Here is a 22,298-nt window from a genome sequence, read left to right on the forward strand (position 1 = left end):
ACAGAGATACACAGCAAGAAATAACTGATATGATGGTGAATTGGGGTTTTATAAGGTGAGAAATAGTTGAGATCAAATTTTACTTTCCCAAAACAAATAACAGACTATGACTGTGTCTTCAGCAAGAATAAGATTTCACTGAGAGGGTTTAAACTCAGTCCTACTACTGTCAAACTAGAATTTAGCCTGGTAATTCCCTTTGTAGATCTGAAAATATTAGATTTGTCCAACAGCAAAAGGGAACCTTGAAGTCAACAAGAATTGTGCCTTTTCAGGAACATCATTCATAGCCCTACATGGCACAATAATTTCAAGAATCTGACATTATGTGATCTTGTCAATGGCTAATGTCTAATTAGCAATTAATCTTTTTAAACAGAGGTTTGATTTCACAATTCAGCTTTGGAAAGTCTATAAAAGGATGCATATTTTCTTTCCCAGAAGAAATTCTTGACTAATTTCCGTAACATGAGACAACTTAAATACCCAAAATATGGTACTTTCAAGGACATCAGGCTTGAATGAAACCCAGAACCATTCTTGTCATAGATGTTTACTAGAACCCAGGCTTCAACTGAATCATAACAGCCATGTTCTTAATATAATTTATTGTGTGACTCTTGGCACGTCCAAACTTCAGCTGGGTAAGAGAAGGGAAAACACTGAAATACTCTGAGAAACTCTGCATTAGTATTATTGTGTTATTCTAATTTTTAAAAACACGAAACTGTGAATTGTGACTGGTGCAGCTGGTGGATATGGAAGGACAATGGAAGCTTCCTGGAGTATTGGCTGTCATTATGTTGGGTTTCAATTGCCTTTCTTCCCTTGCACGTGTTAAAAGTCTACGTAGAGTCGAGCAGCACGAAATCTAAAATTAAATTGCCACAGTTACAATGGGAAGGCAGAATTTGTATTTAATTCTAAAGATAGATGGCTAAAGTTAGGAACCACATCTCCATAGATTGCCTATAGAGTCAATGGAGTGACAGGGATTTCTCCAGGGGTGAATCCAAAGCACCTTCCTCTGGTTTCTTCCGAGTTGTCTCATGCTGGAACATGCAAAAAACAGCAGATAAATTGTCAGTTGTCTAAACCACAGAGCGAGAGCCCCTGCACAACCCTGGGATCACACCTCAGACAAAACTTAGTGGATCATCTTGGATGGCTCAACATCGCCCAGGAAAAGTTTGGGAGACTGTTAGTTGGGATGGTTCATACAGGCATTGAAAATCACGTTCCTGGACTCCGGAATATTTCCCTCTGCTTTGTCTCTTACAGGGAGTGCAGGTATTTGTGTGCTGTGACCTACTTGGTGGGTGGCTACTGAGACCAGGGTGGGTGGTTCCCAGGTAATCCATGGAAGCATCTACCCTTTATCATCTTCCCTGTGAGGGTGGGGATGCCCTGGCACAGGTTGCCCAGAGAAGCTGTGGCTGCCCCATCCCTGGAAGTGTTCAGGGCCAGCTTGGATGGGGCTCTGAGCAACCTGGTCTGGGGGGGTCACATCCCTGCCCATGGCAGCGGGGTTGGAACTGGATGCCATTTAAGGTCCCTTCCAACCCAAACCATTCCAGGATTCTATGATTTTTTTTCCTCTTAGAATGGGCAACAAATACAGAGGTTTGTGCCTGGGAATCACCAGACAATTCCTATTAGTCCACAGGTCAGGAATTCTCAGTGCTACATCACAGGAGCTGTTCAAACACGTTTAAGTCCCAGGCTTGCTCTGTCAGGGAGATTTTGTTGAGTTTCTGGCTGATCACATTTGCCCACTTGACATTTGCAAGTGGGTTTCAACATTTGCTGCTTCGTGCTTTTAATTCCTTTGCTGGGTGTCTTCCCAACATTTTAATGAGATGATAATAACTTTGAAGTGTTCTTGTCCAGCACAAAGCAAAACCCTTTGTGCCAGGAGTGAACAGCCATGGCCTGAATTGCTGTTCTCATTTCAGGATCTAAGCACTACAAAAGCACTTTAAGTGGACCATTAAGCTTTGCTTTCTTTAAGAAGAAGGGAGGGGTTTAAGCCTGGAATGCTGCTGAATTTTCTTTTTCTTAATTTAATTTCCTTAAGAGCCACTGTAAATTGTTTAAACATTATCACTGTGAATAAATGGTCTAGTGGAAGGTGTCCCTGACCACGGCAGGGGGTTGGAACTAGGTGATTTTTAAGGTCCCTTCTAACACAAAACTTCCAATGATTCTATGATTCTATAAAACACACCAAAAAAATCACAATTTACTTTGATTTGGGTTGTTTCTTTGTTTTTTTTCACTAGTGAAACAACTATTGTACATCTTTAATCTATTTTATTTATTATTTTGGTGATCATAAGCTAGTGCAGCTAACACGACATAGGTCTATTACACCCTAAAGGAGAAGCCAGTCTTGCTTGTCTTCAAAGTTTTGGGCTTTGAAGTGCAGAAGATAAGCCAAGATGTTGCTCTTTGCAGGGTGTGGCCTAAGGAACAAATTGTGAATCTCACATTTCTTCCGTCACCAGCAGTGTTAATTTACCTCAAGCTTGTCAAAACAAATGTTCACTTTGGATGACTTCTGCAGCTGCTCTGGCTCAGATTTTGTAAGGCAAAAAAAGGTTAATTAGGAGTCAATGGATGCACTGGGACAACAGCAAATAAAATTGAAAAGATATTCTGAAAGGTAGATAAGAAGGTTGTGGGATCTGCTCCATTTCTAAGTATCTGGATATTTCTAAGTATTTGGATAGAGTTTAATTCCAGGTGAGGGCCTGCTTTGCCTGCCATAAAACAAGGAACACTCCTTTCCCCAGAGGATAGCATCAAATCAAAAGAGCAGTCAGGAGTGGAAAAGCAGAAACTGCCTCAGTTTTACCACCTGAAGAATGGTACAGAAAATGAAATTGCACTGTGTTACACAGCAAATCAAAAATCAAGAATCATGAACAGTTCATTTGTTAGCACAACTGATTTTGTTTATTTTTAAACCACGCCAAAACCCAATCATGCTCTATGTACACAGACAATACACGGGATAGCACACCAAGTGTAGACAAGAGAGATAAAATATATTCTGGTTTATTTTGCTGGTGATTTTCCTTTTTATTATTTTTTTTCATTGCACATCTGCTCAAGTTGATGAAATGATCCAACCCATATGGATTTCTGTGTCAATCCTCTCTCAATTCCCATGCCTCACTGTCTCTTTAAGAGGAGACATCCCTCCCACTGCCCCTGGGGTGTTTGTCTAAATGGTGGACTGTGCTGATTTTTATTTAGATTCCCCTGGGCCTCATTTCTTATGGAAAACTGTTTAGTGCAGAACAAGTATATCAGCATGTATCTGCTTTAACTATATTCTACAGTTAGTAGGTAAGACCAGCTAATGCTTTGGGTTACTCAGGAAATCATAAGTAGCACACACACAAAACCAAAAACAGAAAATAGTCTTTCAGATCATTTAAAGTGTTGATTTTCTCCACGTTTCCAGTGTCATTTATTTTGCTAAGCACTGCTGCAATTCTTTTCTTTCCACTTGTCTTTATGCTCTTGTTTTCTTACAAAACAGTATACTAGGCTTTCTGTATAAAACATATATATAAACATTTATATATATATATAAAAAACAAAGCAATGACCCCCAAAATGGACTTACACACAGGTATGTATTTGTCCCTCATTAGAAAATAGATTGTGTGTACATCTATTTGTTGTCCCTGAAGGTCACAGCGCTGGCTATTGGAATGGGGTCACAAAGAAAGGGGACTCCTTTTCTCCTTGTTTTGCTATAAAACATGCAGATAAATTACATAAGATGAACACAAGCAGAGTAGTCACAGGAACAATCAGATCCTGTTCACACACTGGCACCATGTTGTTCTTGTGGCCATTGTCATTACTACTCTCCTATTTGACTTCTAGTTATTACTTCCCAGGAATTAATATATCTGTACATTTTTTTTGTCCCACATTCTCTCCCCTCACCATGAGCTGGATGCAGGTTCAGGGAGACTGAAACACTGGAAAGTCTAAAGGATTCCGAGACTCTGGAAATTTTTACCCTGCTAAACTTTTCTGGCCCTCCTTCTCAGAGAAGGTCAAGCATTTACAAAATTATGGTTAATTCTACATAACAAGTAATTTTTAGTGGCCTTTCATTCCAAAAGAGACTTTTGGACAATGATTTGAGATAGGTTTTCCCATGCATTGCTGGCATTAGACACCAGCCTTGCATTTTTGTATAAATGCTTTTTTTCAGATGTAAGTCCCATGTTATGATGGTTCTCTGTCCTCAATATCTATTCTTTCAGCAAACAGACTGGTCATTTGAACTACTTATCATTACTGAGTGATGTGGTGGGAGAACTGCCCATGCTAAATACACCAGAAAATTTGGTGCTAGCAAGGGAGGGGCTAAATTTCAGCCCAATTTATTTAGCTCATGCAAAGGTGTCTAAAAATGACTTCTTGGCCCGAAGACTCTATAATTGACAAACCACAGATATAAAAAAAAAAACAAAACAACATTATTAGGATTGGGGGCATAAAAGGGAAAACCATATTGAATTAAAAAAAACGAAGTACTGCTTGCTGGTTTACAAAGAGTCTATAACACTGATAAAATCTTCGGAAACCAATGTGCTGCTTTTTTTTCTTTTTTTTTTTTTGTTTTCTTTTTTTTGTTTCCCCTTCCTTGTCCTCCTTTATTTCGGCTTCATTTCCACACGGGAGTTCATGTCATCTCCTTCCAGGTCATACTCTTCCACCTGGCCACTGGTCCACACCTTCATGCGGTCGGTCAGGTCGCTGGTCCTGGGAGCCAGGATGAAGTCGTAGATCAGGGCAGCACTTGCTCCTCCAATGATTGGGCCAACCCAGAAGATCTGAAACACAGGTCCAAGCCCAGTTAATGCATCAGGTCTTCCTGTACTTGAAGCTTTTCTGCAAAGTTCCTCATTCTCACAGAAAAAATTACATTGAGAACATCAAATTTACACCGAAACCCGAATGTTTACTTAACCACGTGGCAAGAGACCAGGAATTTCTCACCACGAATTGGTGATAGACCAGGAGGTGAATAACTGTGACTGTGTTGCCAAGTTCTGACATTTAAAATTGGGTATCTACTGCTAAAACATCTCTGCTGCTTCAAGGTAGGTTTGGCAGCAGAGCACAATTTCTAAGACAACAGGGCATTAGATTCCATTCTCCCATCAACTTCCAGTGATGGGTGAATCTGAAAGTATTACTTAATGAGGACCTAATTAAGGGCTTAATTTCCTGCTAGCTGCTCTTTAGTTGTGATATTGCTGTAATTGAACTGGTCTAACCACTCAAGGCAAGTAAAGTTTGGAAGGAGAGGTAATAAAAGGATTTTGGTAGACAAGTTGATTTTATTAGAAATAACTGATGATATTGAAGGATTTGAAAAGCCAAAGAGTCACTGAGTCTGAAAAATTTTTGTTTTATTCAGCAATACCACTAGTCTAACATAAATTATTACCTCCATCTCCTTCTGTCTGTACAAAGGATAACAATTTTTCTATTAAATTCTGAAAATTCCAACTACTAGCTTAGTTGCTTTACCCCAGTATCCCAATAGAAATTTTTGTGGGAAATATTTTAAAATTTCCCCAGTATCCTTCTTTTGTATTTTATTCTTTAGATTAAAATGGCATCCATACCCACAATTTTCACAACTCGTTGTAGTATCACTCAATTTCCACCAATGCCTATGCAACTGACTGCCAAAATCATGAGTAGGAGAGCTGGAACAAGCTACATTTTATATATTCAAGAACACATGCTCATTTACAACTTTTTTATCAGCCTTCTTTATTGAGCTTTGGTGAAATCAATAAATTTTTGTGGAGCTGCTCATTTTAACCACATTTAACCACGGGGAATAATCTAAAATTTATAGTGTTTCCAGAGCACTTATCCTTGAAAACACATAAGCAGGCACTTAAAACTTTAAGATGCTTAACATTTTATTGGCTCTCAAATATTGGATGATCCATTTCATATAAACCCGCTTGAGAATCTTCCTAAATTGGGTTTTACCAGATTAAGCAGCGGCGCTTCAAAAACTCAGTTTAAACAATAAATACACAACACAGGATTTTGTGTAATAAGGCTTAAACATGCAAAATGTTCAAAATAAATAAATATAAGGGGAAATAACCAAAGAAAATCTACTGCATTACTTTGAACACAGAGACTGAATGAGCTTGAGGACTTTCTGATTGCCTGAGGCTGGTCAGGAGTGAAGGGAGACTTTTTGTTGTTAAATGAAATAGAAATGGCAACTCGCTGAGCTGGTCCTACTGATATGTGTTTAAATGTTTCTGATCTTTAGGTTGTGCATATTCAGAGGCTCTTTTGAGGTAAAGAAATATATCCAACTCACCCAGTGATTTTCGAAGTTGTTGGCGATCAGTGCCGAGCCAAAGGATCTGGCCGGGTTAATTCCACAGCCGGTGTAGTCGATCTGGGAAGGGGGAAAGAGAACCAGTGTGAGGCACATGTGGCACCCCCGTTTCACAGCAGGGCAGGTGGGAGCCTGCAGCAGGGTTTGGATGCTCCCAACAGCTTTATTCACCCCACCCATTCTTCCTCGGAGAAAGGAGGAAGAATGTTTGCCACATGTTTGTCCTGTCCCACCAGGACAACGGGTCCTACACAGCAATGCCTGCCAGGTGTGCCACCTCACCACTCACTGCCACAGCCACACAGCCCATGAAAGAAGGGCCATGTGTGTTGCAGAAACAGAGAGAGTCTCAGAAGTGGAAGGAGAAGGAATAAACTATCATTGCCTCATCATCTTCCTGCCTTCATTGGTTCGTCCTGGGTTGGGATATTGCAGGTGCAAACTGTGAGGGCTAAAACTTACAGCAAGCAGGTGCCCCAAGGCAACAGAGAGACCGATGGCCAAGGGTGCAGATCCCGAGACATCGTTCCTTCTCCGGTCCGTGGTGGCCAGGACACACAACACCAGCTGGAAGGTGGCAATGATTTCGATCCCCAGTCCTTGGCCTGCATTGATTCCCTCTGAGAGCTGCAGGGGGACAAGAAGGACAATGTCACTTGGTGTTCCTGCCTGACTTCAACCAGTGTAACAAATTTTTGTAGGAGCTATTTTCTCAACAGGAAAATAGAGACCTGTACAGCTGTTTCTTTCCTTGGGTGAGTTTTGCTTAATGGGGGAAAATAAAAAAAAAAAAGAAGAAAAGTGAATGGAAATTAGTTTTGAATCTTGCACTGCTCTAGTCAAGCCTAGGCATAATCAAATTCCTTGGTTAATCACCATGATAGAGTGGCTGCTGAATCCAGACAGAGCAGACACTCAACCACTGCACAGAATGAGAACATAACTCATCTACACGTGAGAAACAAATGAACCAGAGATTCTCCCTTAGCAAAGTTTACTTTTTCAGAAGTGAACTGTGGTGCCTGAGGGCATTCACTCATTGCTTCTGAGATTTCCACATTAATATTAAGATACTGGCTGAAAATATTCCTCTAATGCCACGTGCAATGACCTGAGATATCAAGTGCTTCTGTGGGAGTGGTACATATAACACAAATCCTACAGAAGACCAAAGGTGACTAAAAACCCTCTAGATGTCAATATTTAGGCAATGTATCTCTAACTTGAACAGGTAATGGATGTGATCATTGGAGAGGAGATGCATTCAGCTGATGAAATGTAGGTGATCACTGAAAGGTCTGTCTTTTATTTTGTATAGATCTCATTTGACTACGAAGAGCTTAGGCACTTAACTCACATGTAGATTCTTTTTGGCACCTTAGACCTAAATTAAATCTCATTCAACTTCTTTGGGATCTATAAAAGAGCACCCACAATTCAGGAATCCTCAGGAGTTCATGGGAGAAATGTTTCAATTTCCTCCTGGAGCAAAGCAGATTGTCTAGAAAAACTCAAACTGGCAGACACAGATATTCCAATGGTATTATTAGTCATGAAATCAGTAGAGTTTCTTATAAATGTAAGTGCTGTATGACACACTGAAACCATAGTAATCACATAAATGAATATTACAGAGTAGAAATGCTGACAACATTTCAGGGGTACTGATGGAAATTTGTGCTTAACAAGAAACCACGGAGCTAAAACATTTTTATAAAAAGTTTTGAGTTCTACTTCTAATTTCTGTGTTCAGTGGTGTCTTCAATAAGTGAAGGCAAGACTGTTACTGAGCTGAATAACTTGGTGTTAAGCAGAAATAACTCAATTGCATGGACAGGATGAAACATGAGCTTGGACACAGGCCAGAGAAACTGAGACTGGGAGTGACTCGGAGTAGGAAGCAAACTCTGCAAAACTTCTGCTCAAAAATACTGCTGTCAGTAGGTTATCCCTTCTGTCAGAGCCTCTGCATTGAAAATTGCTGGGTCATACCTGGCAAAACTATAATTACATGTTATTGTGACCTATCCAGAACAATGAAACTATGGGAAATTGTGCCATAAATCCGGTTTTGTGGTTTTACGCCTTAATTTTCCCTAAATTAATATTTCAATGACATTAAAACTTAAAGACGTTTAACTGAACTCTTTCACTGTCCACCTTTTCTACTCACTTTTCTTGTTTCTTCTCTGTGACAAAGTAGCATCATATCTAATTTTTAAGCATGGAAAAAAAAAATCTCAGTTTTTGGTCAGCATAAAAACAGTGAAAATAAACTGATTTCCAAGTCCTGCTAATCTGAAGTGCTAATAATATATTTTTATGTCTTGTTCTTCAATATGCAGGAGTGATATCCTCGCAGTTAAAAGCAGTTTATCCACAAATAGAAGGGAATTTTGGTTGAAATGGTGGATATTTTGGTTCCTTCATCATCCATGCAGTAGAAACTGAAATCAATTAATGAAACCTTCAGCATTAATAGGACTTACATGTGAGAAGTGTCAGTCTGACATAAATATATACGTATGAGGCAGCACTGAAAATTGCATGATCCAGAAATTCATGCTGAATTCCTGATATATCTCTAAATTAATATTCTATTACTTAAGTCATCCCCTGTTAAAAATAAATACTGTTTTTCACTGCAGAGACAGTGGGATTTGTGTATCTCAATAAATTAGATCTTCAAATGCATTTCCTTGATATCAAAAGCAATTTAGGAATCTGGACTGTAGACTCTCTGGAAAATCCTACTCACATCTGGAAGGTCAAATGGCCAAACTTAAATCCAGGTGTCTTAGCAAATAAGTGACTGATACACACACACCCAAAAGCAGAGAAGAAACTAAATTATTTTCTATCATAATGCAGCTTTTAAACCCCAGAGAATCCATATCTGAGGTCTGACGCATCAATGTCAACATTTCACAAGCCCTGACATTTTAAAAGATTAAACCATTAGGCTTCCCTTTCGTTGGAAGGGCTTCTGTAAAAGACAAAAGACAATAAGAGCGTAACTGGGCTTTAAAAACCCGTGATAATCTTTATCTTTGAGAGGTGGAAATCATATTCTTCCTCTCCCTCCAGGAAAAACACATCCTCCAGCTGACGTGACTTGAGGTCATTCTCCCCGCTAATCAACACTTATTGACGGGCTGTGTGGAATCAAAGAAAACCTGGAAATGTCATAGGAAAAGCTCTTGCTTGCCTCCAGCGTGTAATTTTACACAGCCTGCCAGGAACGTAAGATCCCAGAGCAAAGGCTCTGGGACCTGTTCCAAAAGGAGGCAAACCCAGGCAAACCTTGGAAGTTCTGCTTTGCTGTGGCAAAGCTCTGCTTTGCATTACTGGAGATGGAATGGGTCCCCATTCAAATATTAACTTTATCTGTTAATGCTGCTCCTGAGAAACACGGTTTGAATTCAGCGCTGACCCTGCTTTGAGCAAGAGGTTGGACCAGAGACCTCCAGAGGTCCTTTCCAAGCTGAAATATCATATAAGGGACCTTAGTTCTTTGGAAAAGTTCTTCCTGAGGGAAGGTTTGGGGCAGGATTGCCCCAGTGCTGCTCTGGCTCAGCTGAGTTAATGTCTAGAAGCAGCTGGTGACAGAAGCAAAGAGAGGAACACCAAGAGAGTGGGAAGGTGCACCTCCTTGTATCAAGTTAAAATGTACATATATGTGTGTATATTTATGTTTATATCATCCTTGTTCACAGAGTATTTGTGAGTGTTACCCAGCTAACAGTGCAACATGAGGCATTTTGCACCTTCTGAATCTGCTGGTTTAAGCTCTTGGCAGAACCAGGTAAGCACAACCAACACAACTTTGTTGTCCTTTCCTTGTATTTTCCATTTGTTATTCTGGGTTTTTTAAGGAAAGCTTGGATTTTTGCAGGATACCTGGCTCCAGAAGCTTCAGGGCTGTTTAAAGCTTAATCCAAATCTAGTAGTACCGTGCATTAAACCTGACTAAAAATCAACAGCAGGTCTTAACATCTGGCAGTCTGCTACAGAGAACATCAAGAATATGAGGTGATCATATCCCTGGTGCCTGAATAGACAAAATAATGCCTCAAAACATAATAAACAGCCACTTCTACTTAGTGTTGGGGTGAAGGGGGCATTTTCCAGTGACTGTACCTACACTGCAATGACTTTCTTCCCTTCATTGGTCACAAGGTCTATGGGCTGACATTTGCCTTTGATGAATCTGCTGGAAGTCTCTGACATTTCTCATCCCAGCCCAAAAATGGTCATTAACGTCACAGAAAAAAATGTCAGAGGACAGGGAACAGCTCAGTGGCTCCCTGAGATTTTCATGCTTCAAACTTGGGAGACTTGAGTAGATTCAGTGCTGGAAGGAACCAAACACATTTTAAGGGATGAAAACGAAACACTCAGATCCATGTTCATCTCCAACACAGTTTCCCACACCACAGCAGTCTATCTAGGCTTCTTCTCCTTTTTTGTTCACATGAATAATTCCACGAAACTTCATTTTTAAGGCACTATTTTGACAGAAGAGGGACCAGAAACACACATGAGAAATGGGTTACATCACTGGCAAGAGCTGAGAGTTAAATGTAGATACATGTATCTGATCAGCTGAATCAGTCTTGGCTGCATTAACTTGCACTGAGTAATTCTCTCTTGGCTGTCACAGCACCCAGATGACAAGCAGAAACCTCCATGTAGACATACCAAGGGAGGTGTATCCTGTGAGCAGAATTCCACCATTTCCAACAATAATGATTCTATGATTAAGATTTTTACCCTGGTTCACTGAGAATCTAAACAACTTCATGGAATAAAAACCTGCTGCAATTCAATAAATGTACAGAAATCAAATCTTATCAAGAAAGCTCCTGAGGTGCCACTGATTGGAACCTAAAGAAGCACTTAAGGCAAGTTGGAGCCCTCTGCTTTGCATTACTGGAGATGGAATGGGTCCCCATTCAAATATTAACTTTATCTGTTAATGCTGCTCCTGAGAAATATGGTTTGAATTCAGCACTGACCCTGCTTTGAGCAAGAGGTTGGACCAGAGACCTCCAGAGGTCCTTTCCAAGCTGAAATATCATATAAGGGACCTTAGTTCTTTGGAAAGGTTCTTCCTGAGGGAAGGTTTGGGGCAGGATTGCCCCAGTGCTGCTCTGGCTCAGCTGAGTTAATGTCTAGAAGCAGCTGGTGACAGAAGCAAAGAGAGGAAAGACAAGTCATGTATCAATCCCCGTGAAGGCTCTGAACAGATCTACCGGTGATATAACACATATTGATCAGTGACTCGAGAGACATGAGCTGTAATCAAACAAGGACTGTTAAACCTGAGGTAAATATTAATGAAAAATCATTATCTAACCACGAACATGGGAGTAACCAGCTGAGAGGAACACCTGCTTTTTGTCCTAGGAAATGGGGAGCGGTCGCATTGCTTCCAGTTCTCCACATCAGGCGGGAGGCAGGAACTGTGGAATTTGTTCCTCAGAAGTGCCCTTAGCTGCCATGTTTAGCTGACTGACTTCCACAGCAACAATTTGGGCAAATTAATGGTATGTTTTCTTTCCTTTCGATTTTTTTTTTTTTAATTTTTTAGGACAGGATATTTGTCCGTTGTCCGCCTTCAGAAGAGAAATGGGGACAGGAAATTAAACTGGCCCAAGGTAAACCCCACTGTGTACTTCTCTGGTGCCTTCATATTTTTCTCATTATGAGCAAAAGTATATCAAGTCCAAACCTGTTTCCCGTTATATGGATAAGACAGTTTGTTATGCAAGGTGGTTCCATCACGTGGTGCTGTGCTCCACCTCACCCAACAAACCCAGGATTGTAGCTTCTAGGGCCCAGCTTACTTTCATATAACAGGGATTAGTTTCTCATTGTTCCTGAAAAATCGTAGGCCTCTGGAATTGGAGAGGTCTATTTTTTAGCAGGGGAATGTCAGCTTTCCCCAGTCTTATGAAACACCACTGCAAGCCCTGCTGGCTGGTGTTCTTCAGAAGGAGAAAATTTAAGTCAAAGCAATTTAGTGAGACATATAACAACACTAATGGCTGGGACTTTTTTTCTTTGCATATCTCAGCCATCCCCACTAAATTATTACCTTACCTCTGCCACGGCAGATATTTTTCTTAAAAGCAGATCTTTAGCATTTTATTAAAAAAACCCAAAAAACTCTTGCAATCTTACTGCATTTTATTTCTGCAGCTTAAACTTTCCCTTCTTTGATTTTCCTTCTTTTTCTTAATAAGTGAAACCCTTCACATTAATTTAAATGGTTCATTCTCTCTTCGTCATCCCCTTGCTTGAAATATCAATTATGCTTCTTTATACCAACTATCATTTCAGTGTTTAGCTGGGTAAAGTTCTTCAATGCAATGTTCTTCAAATGTAACCTCAGAAATTCATGGCTCTACTTCCCTGCAAACCATCTCCTTCTCCCTCACCTGCCATTTTTTCAGACTTTTCTCACTCTTTCAGCTCCAGCTGTGTCATGAAAAGAACTCGGTAAATTCCACCTTGATAACACACCTTTTTTCTGCTGGAATTCTGTCCCAGATCTCCATAGCTATAACTCTTCCTTTAATTGATAGTCAAAATTTATTCAGAGATTTTATCCCTGGCTATTTAACTGCAGTTATTCACTTTAGCAATATCCCTGTGAAATGGATGTTTCTATACCCATTGAGTGCTAGGGATTCAGAGAGTACAAAAGTCTCATTTCTTTAGGAAGTAGAGACAGGCAAAGATCTAAAGAGTTTCACTTAAAATTATATGACAGGAGCACTCAGAAGCTGCTTATAAATTAGCTTTGGATCCTGTCCTACATCAACAACAGAAACGTTCAGCAGAACCTGGGGACAAAACATATTGTCCTCTGTTAGATTATCCTTCCTATAAATACAACCTTTAGAGCTCTAAAGGAGACTCATTCAATTCCCAAAGCAGAAATCATATTTTCCGTTCTTTGGGCAGCAGACACCCTCCAGGAACAGGATTAACCTCCCTCCTCCCACCCTCCCTGAGGGCTGAGGAGAAACCAGCCAGGGCTTTGTGTCACAGCAGCCCAGTGAAGAGAAGAGAGATGGTTTAATTTATATTAAACCAGAGCACATAAAGTTTTTATGTCAGACCAGCGACAGGCAGTAAAAGTCAGTCCCTCTATAGGACTTGCATTTGGCACAGCTGGTTGGGGACAGACCATTTGTCTTATTTACACTTTCACTTTTTCATGTGCCTCTGGGAAAGTTGTTTTTGGGGAAACAATTTTTTTGTTGTTGTTAAATCCTGCTGCTGAGAAATAAACACCTTCTGTTCAGAGGATGAGGAATTGTGAGGGTTCGTATTTTTTTTTTCTTTACCCAGCAAATAGTTAATTTTCTGTAACATTTGAAGCACTCATTTATATCACAGAGCTGTTTGTGATCTCCTGTATTACCAACCCAAAAGGAGACAGTCTTTCAATTGAGAATTTTTGGGAATATCTGAATTTTGAGCCTAATAGGATCTTCCTCTCTATGTTGTTACTGGAATAACCAGCTGGATTTGTGCAGACCTCACAATATGGTTCTTGGCAATTGCACCAAAGTGATATTTTATATTTCTAGACAAACACTCCAGCAAAACTGTGAAGTTTTCAAACTTTCCATGTCTGAGGGAGTTCATGCAGTCAGTCTTGTGTAGCCTCGGCATTTCCATGGAGTGAAAAAGCAGCTCTGAATATGTGCAACGGATTTCAGGAATTAGGGGAACAGTTCCAGCTCCTTCATTTCACCACCTTGTTCATCAGGCAAAAAGTCATAACAAAGGGAGGAAAAGGGGCCAAAACCGACCTTACTCATTCCTCAGTCCAAACACAGTCAGCATTGCCTTCAGGAGAAGCTGTGTGTGTGTGTGAGGAAATGTGCCACAGTTCTGCTCTGAAAGCATCCATTGACCTCCCTTGGCACAGAGTTAGTGCCAAGAGCCTGGAAAAGTTTAGGTTTCTGTGATACCTCTCGGTGGTTCCTCGAGAGGGATGCACGGGGCTCATCCAGGGAAGCACACAGAGCATTTCTTTACTCCTTTCTAGCCTACAAATGCCAAAAGAGAAACCCCTTGCAGAGATTTCAGGCCACATTTTTGCCCTCCTGCTGTTTATAGTTTCCTCCAGGATGCCTGTCAGGCTCTGTATATTTAATCTAACAGGTTGATGTTTTGCCTTAGCCTCAGATCTCATCAGTGGAGCCGCAGCAGATAAACACCTGCACCAGCTTTGGCTCTGGATGCCAGGAAGAGCAGTATTTCCCCATCTGGTTACACATTAATAAATACACAAGGACTGTCTGCTGCTCCCAGCCAGGCCAGGAAAACCTCCAGGAGACATTCAAATGTTCTGTGACATCTGCATAATTGTTATTCTGGAGGTACTGATGGGCACAGCCACAGACCATGAGGTCTCACTGTGACAGGTACCAGATCAGCACATGGGGAAAAGCTGCCTCTGCTTACTTTTAACAAAGGCAGGGAAATTCAGAAATTTAAAAATACAGATACATAACATGCAGATTGTTTATTGTCTATGAAGTTGAGCACAAGCAAAATAGCTTGGATTGGTTTCCTTAACTCTGGAATAGGGATTTCTCTAAGAATGAAGATTTCTTTGGCATTTTCAATTGTGGTACCAGGTAAAGACCTCTCTGCTATTGAATTCTCTCGATTAAGCTGCAGAATGGACAAATAAGCAAAAACGTACCATTGCTCTAAAGAAAACAGGCAATTTCCTCTTGAGACAAACAGGAAATTTTTTAAGGGCTATTTTTTCTTCCTTTAGTACTTGTGATGTGGTTTGGTATCCTTGCTTTAAAAATGCCTCTCTTAAAAATACCTATACAGCCCAGATAGTGATATCATTTAGGATTCTCTGATTAAAGAAATGTTATTCTCGACTCCCTGAAGGCTCTCATTGTCTGTTGAAGACCATGAGCTCTGCTACAAAGACTTCTATGTTTTTTCTTACCATTGGATTATTTTACCCGGAATTGATCCATAATATCCATTCTCATGTTTACTGTGGAAGTTTCCATTTGTTCCCAGGCTGTGGTTCTTGCCATATAAGATCTTTAGACACCCACTAACAGAGTTTTTTTTTTTAAATTCTTTTTAAATTTAAATTAAAAAATGGAATTTGGGCTAGAGATAGCTATCTATCTGTCACTCTGGTGTGTGAACACACACACACACAGAATATCCCATACATATGGCACAACACATAGAACACTATGGAAGGGGAAAACCATTTTAACTTTTTATTCACCAGTCAGGAAGGGTGGTGGCAAAATGAATTTCCTTATATTTCACACTTAATCCTACTTAGTTTGACAGCTGGTCAAACACAGAAAGAAACTGTTCTCTGAAAATCCCAGCACGACTCCACTTGAATTACAATAATAATTTATCTACCAAATCAATAATGGGTTTAGGTCTATGGCAACTCAATGTTTTGCAACCCTCTGTGCACTCCTTTAATCAATTTCTATAATTTCTATGTAGAAATAAATAAAGGGCATTTTAATCTGAGTCTTGCAGACCATTTCTGAAACATTCTGAGCCAGATGTCCTTGGATTCTCTGGATGTGGACCATGGTACAAAACCCCCCTTGAGCCCCTCTGTTCTAGCACCAAAAGGCTGCTGGATAATCACTAAGGCCTTGCCTTGTGCCAGAAGTGGCTGTGCTGCTGCATCCCTGAGTGTTCTCTGCCAAAATCTCGGGACAGGGCTGTATTATTACAGAAACACTAAGCAAACATTGGAAATGGAAATTAGATAATAAGCTCTGAGATCTGAGATAAGGATTGGAGCTATAACCCAAGTTAGCCCAAAGTGCTCCAGAGAAGGGGTGATAACCATCAGGTTCACTTCCCAGCCCAAATGTTTCTGCTGTCACTGTGTGAACTCATTAGAAAGAGGCCAAGACCGTGGCCAGTTCTGAGCAGGTGCCTTTCCTGTGTCCCACCTGCCCGGCCTGGGGCGATCCAACACAATGCTGGCAGGCCATGAAAGGCCTCTGCTGCAAAAACTGACGTTGAACAATGAGCCATTGTTGTGACAGCTCTTTGTCAAGAAATAAAAATCCCAGATTAATCTCATGCGCCGAAACCATTTTGCTCACTCCAAAAAATGCGGTGACTTCTTGTAAAGGCCCCAGTGCTCAAGGATGCAGATGTCCCAGCAGAGACAAGGCTGGCAGGACAAACCTATGTTGGGTCAAAAACAGGGAGTGCAGGGGGTAGATACAGGGAGAATGAAGCTCCTCACTGCATTGAGACTGGAGAAAGTCACAGTATATAATCTAAATTTAAAAAAAAAAAAAAAAGGCATCCAAGGATTTTTTAACGAGCGCTAAAGGTCAGCAACTTGACTGCTTGTCCCATCCATCCAGCAGCACCTCTGGAGCTGCAATTTTCCACACTGACTCAGAGGAAAAGCAGCATCACTTAGTTGTCCACTCACACTGTCAAGCCCTCAGTTTATTTTGGAAGTTCTTCCAACTCAAGCCGGCTTTGTTTAATTTGAGGCTGAAGGAGAACAGACTCGCAGGGCGCGGGCGAGAGGAGAGAGGGAAATCACAAGGCAAACACTGAGTCATCGAGGGCAACCATGCAAGTCCTGCTCCCCCTTGGTCAGAGGGCCACCAGTGGCGCACTGGGCTGGACCAAACGTTGGGAGTTTGGCGATTCCCATCCAAGATCCCCACTGAGAGAACTTTCTAAAGGATTGGAAAGATTCAACGAGAAATATCAGGGTAAAAACTTCAGTGCAGACCCAGGAATACCATTAAAAGGTGTGGCAGCTGTCGACTTTACGAAAGGGAATTCCCAGTGCGGGGGCAATTTTCTGTTTGCACTTGAAGTCTCTGTGCCTTGGAAATTTTTTGGGAGAAAAATCACTAGGGTTGACGCCCTCGAGATAAAATCATGTGCAGGAGATAAGGATCCATATATCCTGTGCCCCATCCTATGTTCCAGTCTCCTGGAAACAAGAGATTGTTCATCTTCCCCAAACACCAGAATAAGGCTGGAGCTGGGGAACGTATCGACAGCAGAGAAAAAACCACATCTCCAGCATAAGGGTTCTAAGCTGCTTTGCTGGTGCTGGATCACAATCCCACTTAGTGGGATTGGTTATGGAAAGAGAACTCATTCCCATCCCTGGAAGTGTTCAAGGCCAGGTTGGATGGGGCTTGGAGCAACCTGGGCTAGTGGAAGGTGTCTCTGCCCATGGCACAGGGTTGGAATGAGATGGGCTTTAAGGTCCTTTCCAAACCAAACCATTCCACACTTCTGTGATTCTGTGGGGAGACTTTGGTGAGGGTGGAAGGTGTCTCAAAGCAGCAGGTACTGCCCTGGTGTGAAGAGTCAAGGACAGCAAAGGTTTCCTTTCTCCCTGACTTTCAGAAAGGATTTAGATGCTGTTTATCACCAGAGGATGTTTTCACCCTCATGGGAACAAATTCTTCTGCCACAGTTGATCCAGATTTGGGGATACTGCTCTCAGGTGTAGTGGCAGAGACACAGCCAGTCACACTGGAAAGCCAAAAGGTGTTCCAGCAACAGGTGACTTTCCAAGCTCCAAGAATAGCATCTATATGACTATTCACCTGTCTTGAGAAAATGCACCAAACTTCCAAATCCACTGACCACAGATCTCTCCTGGCTTTTCCAGAAAGGACTTCAGTTATGCAAACAACATTTATCAGTCCACTGAGTGTTTTCTAAACCCAAGTCCTTCTATTTGTTATTCTTGGTTGTTTTTCTTTTCTCTTTATCTACCCGAGCAACGCTACCTTCAGGTCTGTTTTTCTTGCCTACACTTTTTGATCCACTTCTAACTTTTAAAACAACATCTTTCATCACACACTTTGAAGGCAGAGTTTTCAAATATTTTCTAAATTATAGCCCCGAGAGTTAGGGGGCACATTTCCTGGCACTCCAATCTGTGTGCCAAAACACAGAAAATATGAAATTGTAAAGCGTTGTCTGCGTTTCTCACGAACTCTGATTAATTGAATATATAAAATTAACCTGAGCAAAAGAAATTTCCTCAGAATGCTTTTAAAAGCTTGATAAAAGTTCTCCAGATAATCATTGCTGAACAGCAAATATTGTGTTACCTTAAAGCACAAACTACAGATCTGTCCTCACTAGACAATAGCCAGCTCTGCTGGCAGATGAGTGCATTTGGGATTAGGTATTCTCTATTCTTACAGTTTTACCTAATGGAAACTTGTAGCGTGTAGTAAATCAACTTCCAAAAAAAGATACAGCATGATGCAAGGAAAAATATCTGATTTTTTTAGAGAGCAAGCACACTGCATACTCCTCTTTCAGCTTTTCCAATTCTCCAAGTTTTTACTTTGGCACCCACACCACTACTAGAATATATTGGAAGTTAAGTGTTTTAAAAGGATTCAGTAATCTAAATACATCCCTGAATATTGTCCAAAATGTCTTGCTCGGAACCAGCCAAAGTAACTAAAAATATTTCCTTTGACTTCAGTAAAGTTTGGATCAAACTGTTAATGTGTGACTGCTTTGCTTGTCTTAGTGTAAAACAGATCTTAATACGGAACACGTTAAAGGAACATCCTGCATTTTCATTCTCCCTTCTTTCTCTTTAGCCTTGCACCTTCCATGGCTGGGTTTTGTGCTTCATTTGCTTGTGTTTCCCTTGTTATCTTTGGGCAATGAGAAAGACGCAAATTTATCCCACTTAATTCTGGATACTTAGCAGAGGATCTCAAGCCTGGAGCCTCATCATGCCAAAGATCTAGGTGTCTCTGGAGGACAACTTAATGGATCTAAAGGCTGAAGTCCCTCTCTTTGTCTCTCCTTCTCTGTGAACTAGAGAGGAGCCTATGGAAATGGATTCTTAGCTTGGTCCCTCAGTGCAGGACCTACAACTGGGCAGGAGAAATCTAAGCTCAGGCATGCAACCCCACCCAGTATCCACTGGGAACACTGGATGGTCACTCACTGCATTAAACTGCTTCCACCCCATTTTTCCTGTTGAAAAAAAAACACCTCTCCAAGAGCACGGCAGGGTCAGGACAGAGAGTGAAGTCCCACATACCCAAGCCCTCTGCCCAACCGTATCAAACAAGCATCTCAGTAGTCAGTCTACACCTCATTTCCCACAAGAAGGGCAGGAAGACAAAGCATCTGGCAGGGATGCCAGCTCTGTCCCTCCCCTCCTTGTCCTCGGGTTAAAAAGCATAACATAAAAGCAACTGTCCGTGGTTTCTCCTCGTCCTGTGTTTGCTGAGGGAGGCACCTGGTGCTGGGCTGTGGTTTCAGGATGTGCCCTGTTGAGAACAGCTCTGCACAAGCACAGCTCAGACTCAACTCCACTCTCAGTTCTCCCCTCCCCAGGCACTCCAAGCCTGTCACTGGGAAATGAATGGATTTTCTTTCCCATCCTGTCTGGTTCTTTCCTGCAAGGGAGAAGAGCAGCTGCTGCCCTCCCCATCCCCAGAGAGGTCTCCCCACTGCTCCTCTAGGCAGAACATTTATAACTGGATGTGAAAGAGAAAAGAAAAAAAAATCAAAATTCTGAGTTTATGAGAATGACAAACACTGAGTCCAAGGATTTTAGGAACTATATTAATTCATTGCACAGAAACTGTGGCCAAATTTGCAAAATTTATATGATGGAGACTTAACACTGCCTACTTTTGCCTTTGTAGCTCGGGGAGTTACTGACTGAGGAGCAAGAAGACCTTTACCCCACTTTACAAATGGCCAGTTTTAGGGCTTTTGGTTAGAGGAAGGAACCAGTTATCAGGATTTCATGGAAGCAAAAGGGAAAGACCAAGCTCAAGTGCTACCAAAACCAGACCTCCCGTGTTTAATGGCACTTGGACCTCTCGAGGAAACCACTTGGGTGGATCCCCTGTCCCATGTGGTTGAGCTGTTCCCTCTGCCAGTGGTTTCAGAGGAAAGGATCATGTATCACACACACAGACAGAGCCTTCTGGAGTCAATAAAATTATTTGCTTTTCTTCCCCAAAGTGTTTTGAGTCAACCCATCAGAATTTCCAAGACGGTGGCAGGGCGGAATAGCTGCAGGCACCAGGCTCGAGGGAGGAAAGCAGCCAACTCAGAGTAACACCAGGGTGGATGACACTGAGCTGCTCAGGAATCACCTTAACATCAGATTTTATTAGGTTTTCAAAAACTGGCTCATCTTCTGAATTAGCTGTAAAGCCACAGCATGCAAAAACCATTTTAATATTTTGCCTAGATTATTTCAGAAAAGGTACTGTATCTGCAGTTTTATGTCCCAAATATCCCTTCAGTTAGGTAGATCTTTCAAACTAGTTCAAGTTAAAAGCATTCTGCAAGAAAGGGACTACAGAAAATATGTGAAATACTTGTTCTTAAGAGATCAGGTGAAATAAGTGACTAGAAGGCAATTTCCATTTATAGTACTGTGTGTACTGCAGTGGCTACAGCACTGCCTCTGACAGTGGGATGATTTCAAGTTTAAAAGTGTATTTAGACTTTTTTTCTCCTATTATGGTACAACAACAACAGCAAAATGACAACATTTTGAGGAGGAGGAGCTGTGGGCAGGCGGTTTTTAGGCATCATGATGTGAGCATCTGGCTGGGAGAGGGATGAAACCTGTACCCCTGTTACCTGCAGCTGCCTCACATCTTTACACTTGAGAATTCAGGGTTTGTCCCATTTTTGCACAGAAGCACACAGAAAGGGCAGCTGGGATTGTGTCAGGCAGGATCTGAGCACTCTGCCTAATGCAACAGGTGAAGCTCACACCTTTGGGGACAGGGTTTCTCTTGCTACACATCTCTCTCTGCTCCCACCGGTTTTCATTGCAGTCATCATCAGGTTACACAAATCATTAATTAGTTATTGAAAATGAACCACATTCACAGAAGCCAAAACAACACTGTTAAATGCTCATTAATCAGCATGTCACCTTAGAGACCCTCAGAATCATGAAAATCAGGCAACTGCCAGAGATTTCAGTGTTAAATTGTTGCCAAGAGCCACCTTTCAGCAACTTGGATGTAAAAAACTGAACATAAGCAAAACTCATTCTGACCAGAACGTCCTAAAGCTCCGAAATAGGGGTGGGGAGGAAGGACCATCCCTATGACACAGATCCATCCTGGAATCAGGCAGGGCTGAATTCTCTGCTACAATAAGCAGTTGGCTGCCTGAGGTCACCATCACTACCCCCCCACCACACACATCCTTAGTAGGTTACAGGTGTTACATTTCTACTTGGGAAAAAAAAACAAACAAAAAAATAAAGAAGGAGGAATTAAAAGTTTCTACTCACCGCATTGAGCCCCAGGAGGTTGTTTGGGAGAGAGGAGGTGACTCCTGACAGAATTGCCGTGGCCACCACTGCCCCCAGGCACTGGGCAAGGATGTACATGAGCGCCTTGAAGATGCTGATCTGGCAGCTGAGCAGCAGCCCCAGGGTCACAGCCGGGTTCAGGTGGGCCCCGCTGATGTGGCCCACGCTCTGGGCCATGGTAGCGATGGATAACCCAAAAGCCAGCGAGACCTTCACGTTGTCCTGGGACCTCGTGGATGTTTTGTTGCCCACCACGGGGAAGCTGAAGCCCAGAGCCGAGCCAATGCTGATAAAAATAAAGAGGCTCATGGCAAGGAACTCAGCCACCACTGCCCTCCAGAACATTTTCTTTTTGAACTCACTAGCCATCTTTCCTCTTTCTCTCTCTCCCCTCCTCACTTTCCCTTCTCCCTCTCTCCCTTCCTCTGCCTGATAGTTTTTCCTTTGAGGTCTGAAGAGAAATCTGGAGGAAAAATACAGTCCTTGGATTATTTATAGGGCTTTGGGTGGTCTGTAGGAGGG

General features: G+C 41.7%; 1 protein-coding gene across 1 annotated transcript; it reads right to left on the reverse strand.

Moving 5' to 3' along the window:
• Positions 1 to 3,087: 3,087 nt before the first annotated feature.
• AQP1 (aquaporin 1 (Colton blood group)) lies at positions 3,088 to 22,249 on the reverse strand. The gene is made up of 4 exons (XM_027695466.1): positions 21,756 to 22,249; positions 6,875 to 7,039; positions 6,392 to 6,472; positions 3,088 to 4,865 (listed from the first exon to the last, which is right to left on the reverse strand). Exons 1-4 carry the CDS (start codon positions 22,143 to 22,145, stop codon positions 4,686 to 4,688), a joined length of 816 nt encoding a protein of 271 aa, XP_027551267.1. The 5' UTR covers positions 22,146 to 22,249; the 3' UTR covers positions 3,088 to 4,685.
• Between the last annotated feature and the right edge of the window lie 49 nt (positions 22,250 to 22,298).

Source organism: Neopelma chrysocephalum, unplaced genomic scaffold, assembly GCF_003984885.1.
Source record: "Neopelma chrysocephalum unplaced genomic scaffold, ASM398488v2 Primary Assembly neopelma1_101, whole genome shotgun sequence".
Classification (NCBI taxonomy): Eukaryota; Metazoa; Chordata; class Aves; order Passeriformes; family Pipridae; genus Neopelma; species Neopelma chrysocephalum.

Bases quoted from the DNA above. Each gene is read 5' to 3' on its own strand.
- AQP1 (XM_027695466.1), bottom strand. From the start codon at position 22,145: ATGGCTAGTGAGTTCAAAAAGAAAATGTTCTGGAGGGCAGTGGTGGCT. The intron at 7,040-21,755 runs GTGAGTAGAAAC...GTCCCCCTGCAG, and splicing joins ACCTCCTGGGGCTCAATGCG to CTCTCAGAGGGAATCAATGC. The intron at 4,866-6,391 runs GTGAGTTGGATA...CCTGTGTTTCAG, and splicing joins ACAACTTCGAAAATCACTGG to ATCTTCTGGGTTGGCCCAAT.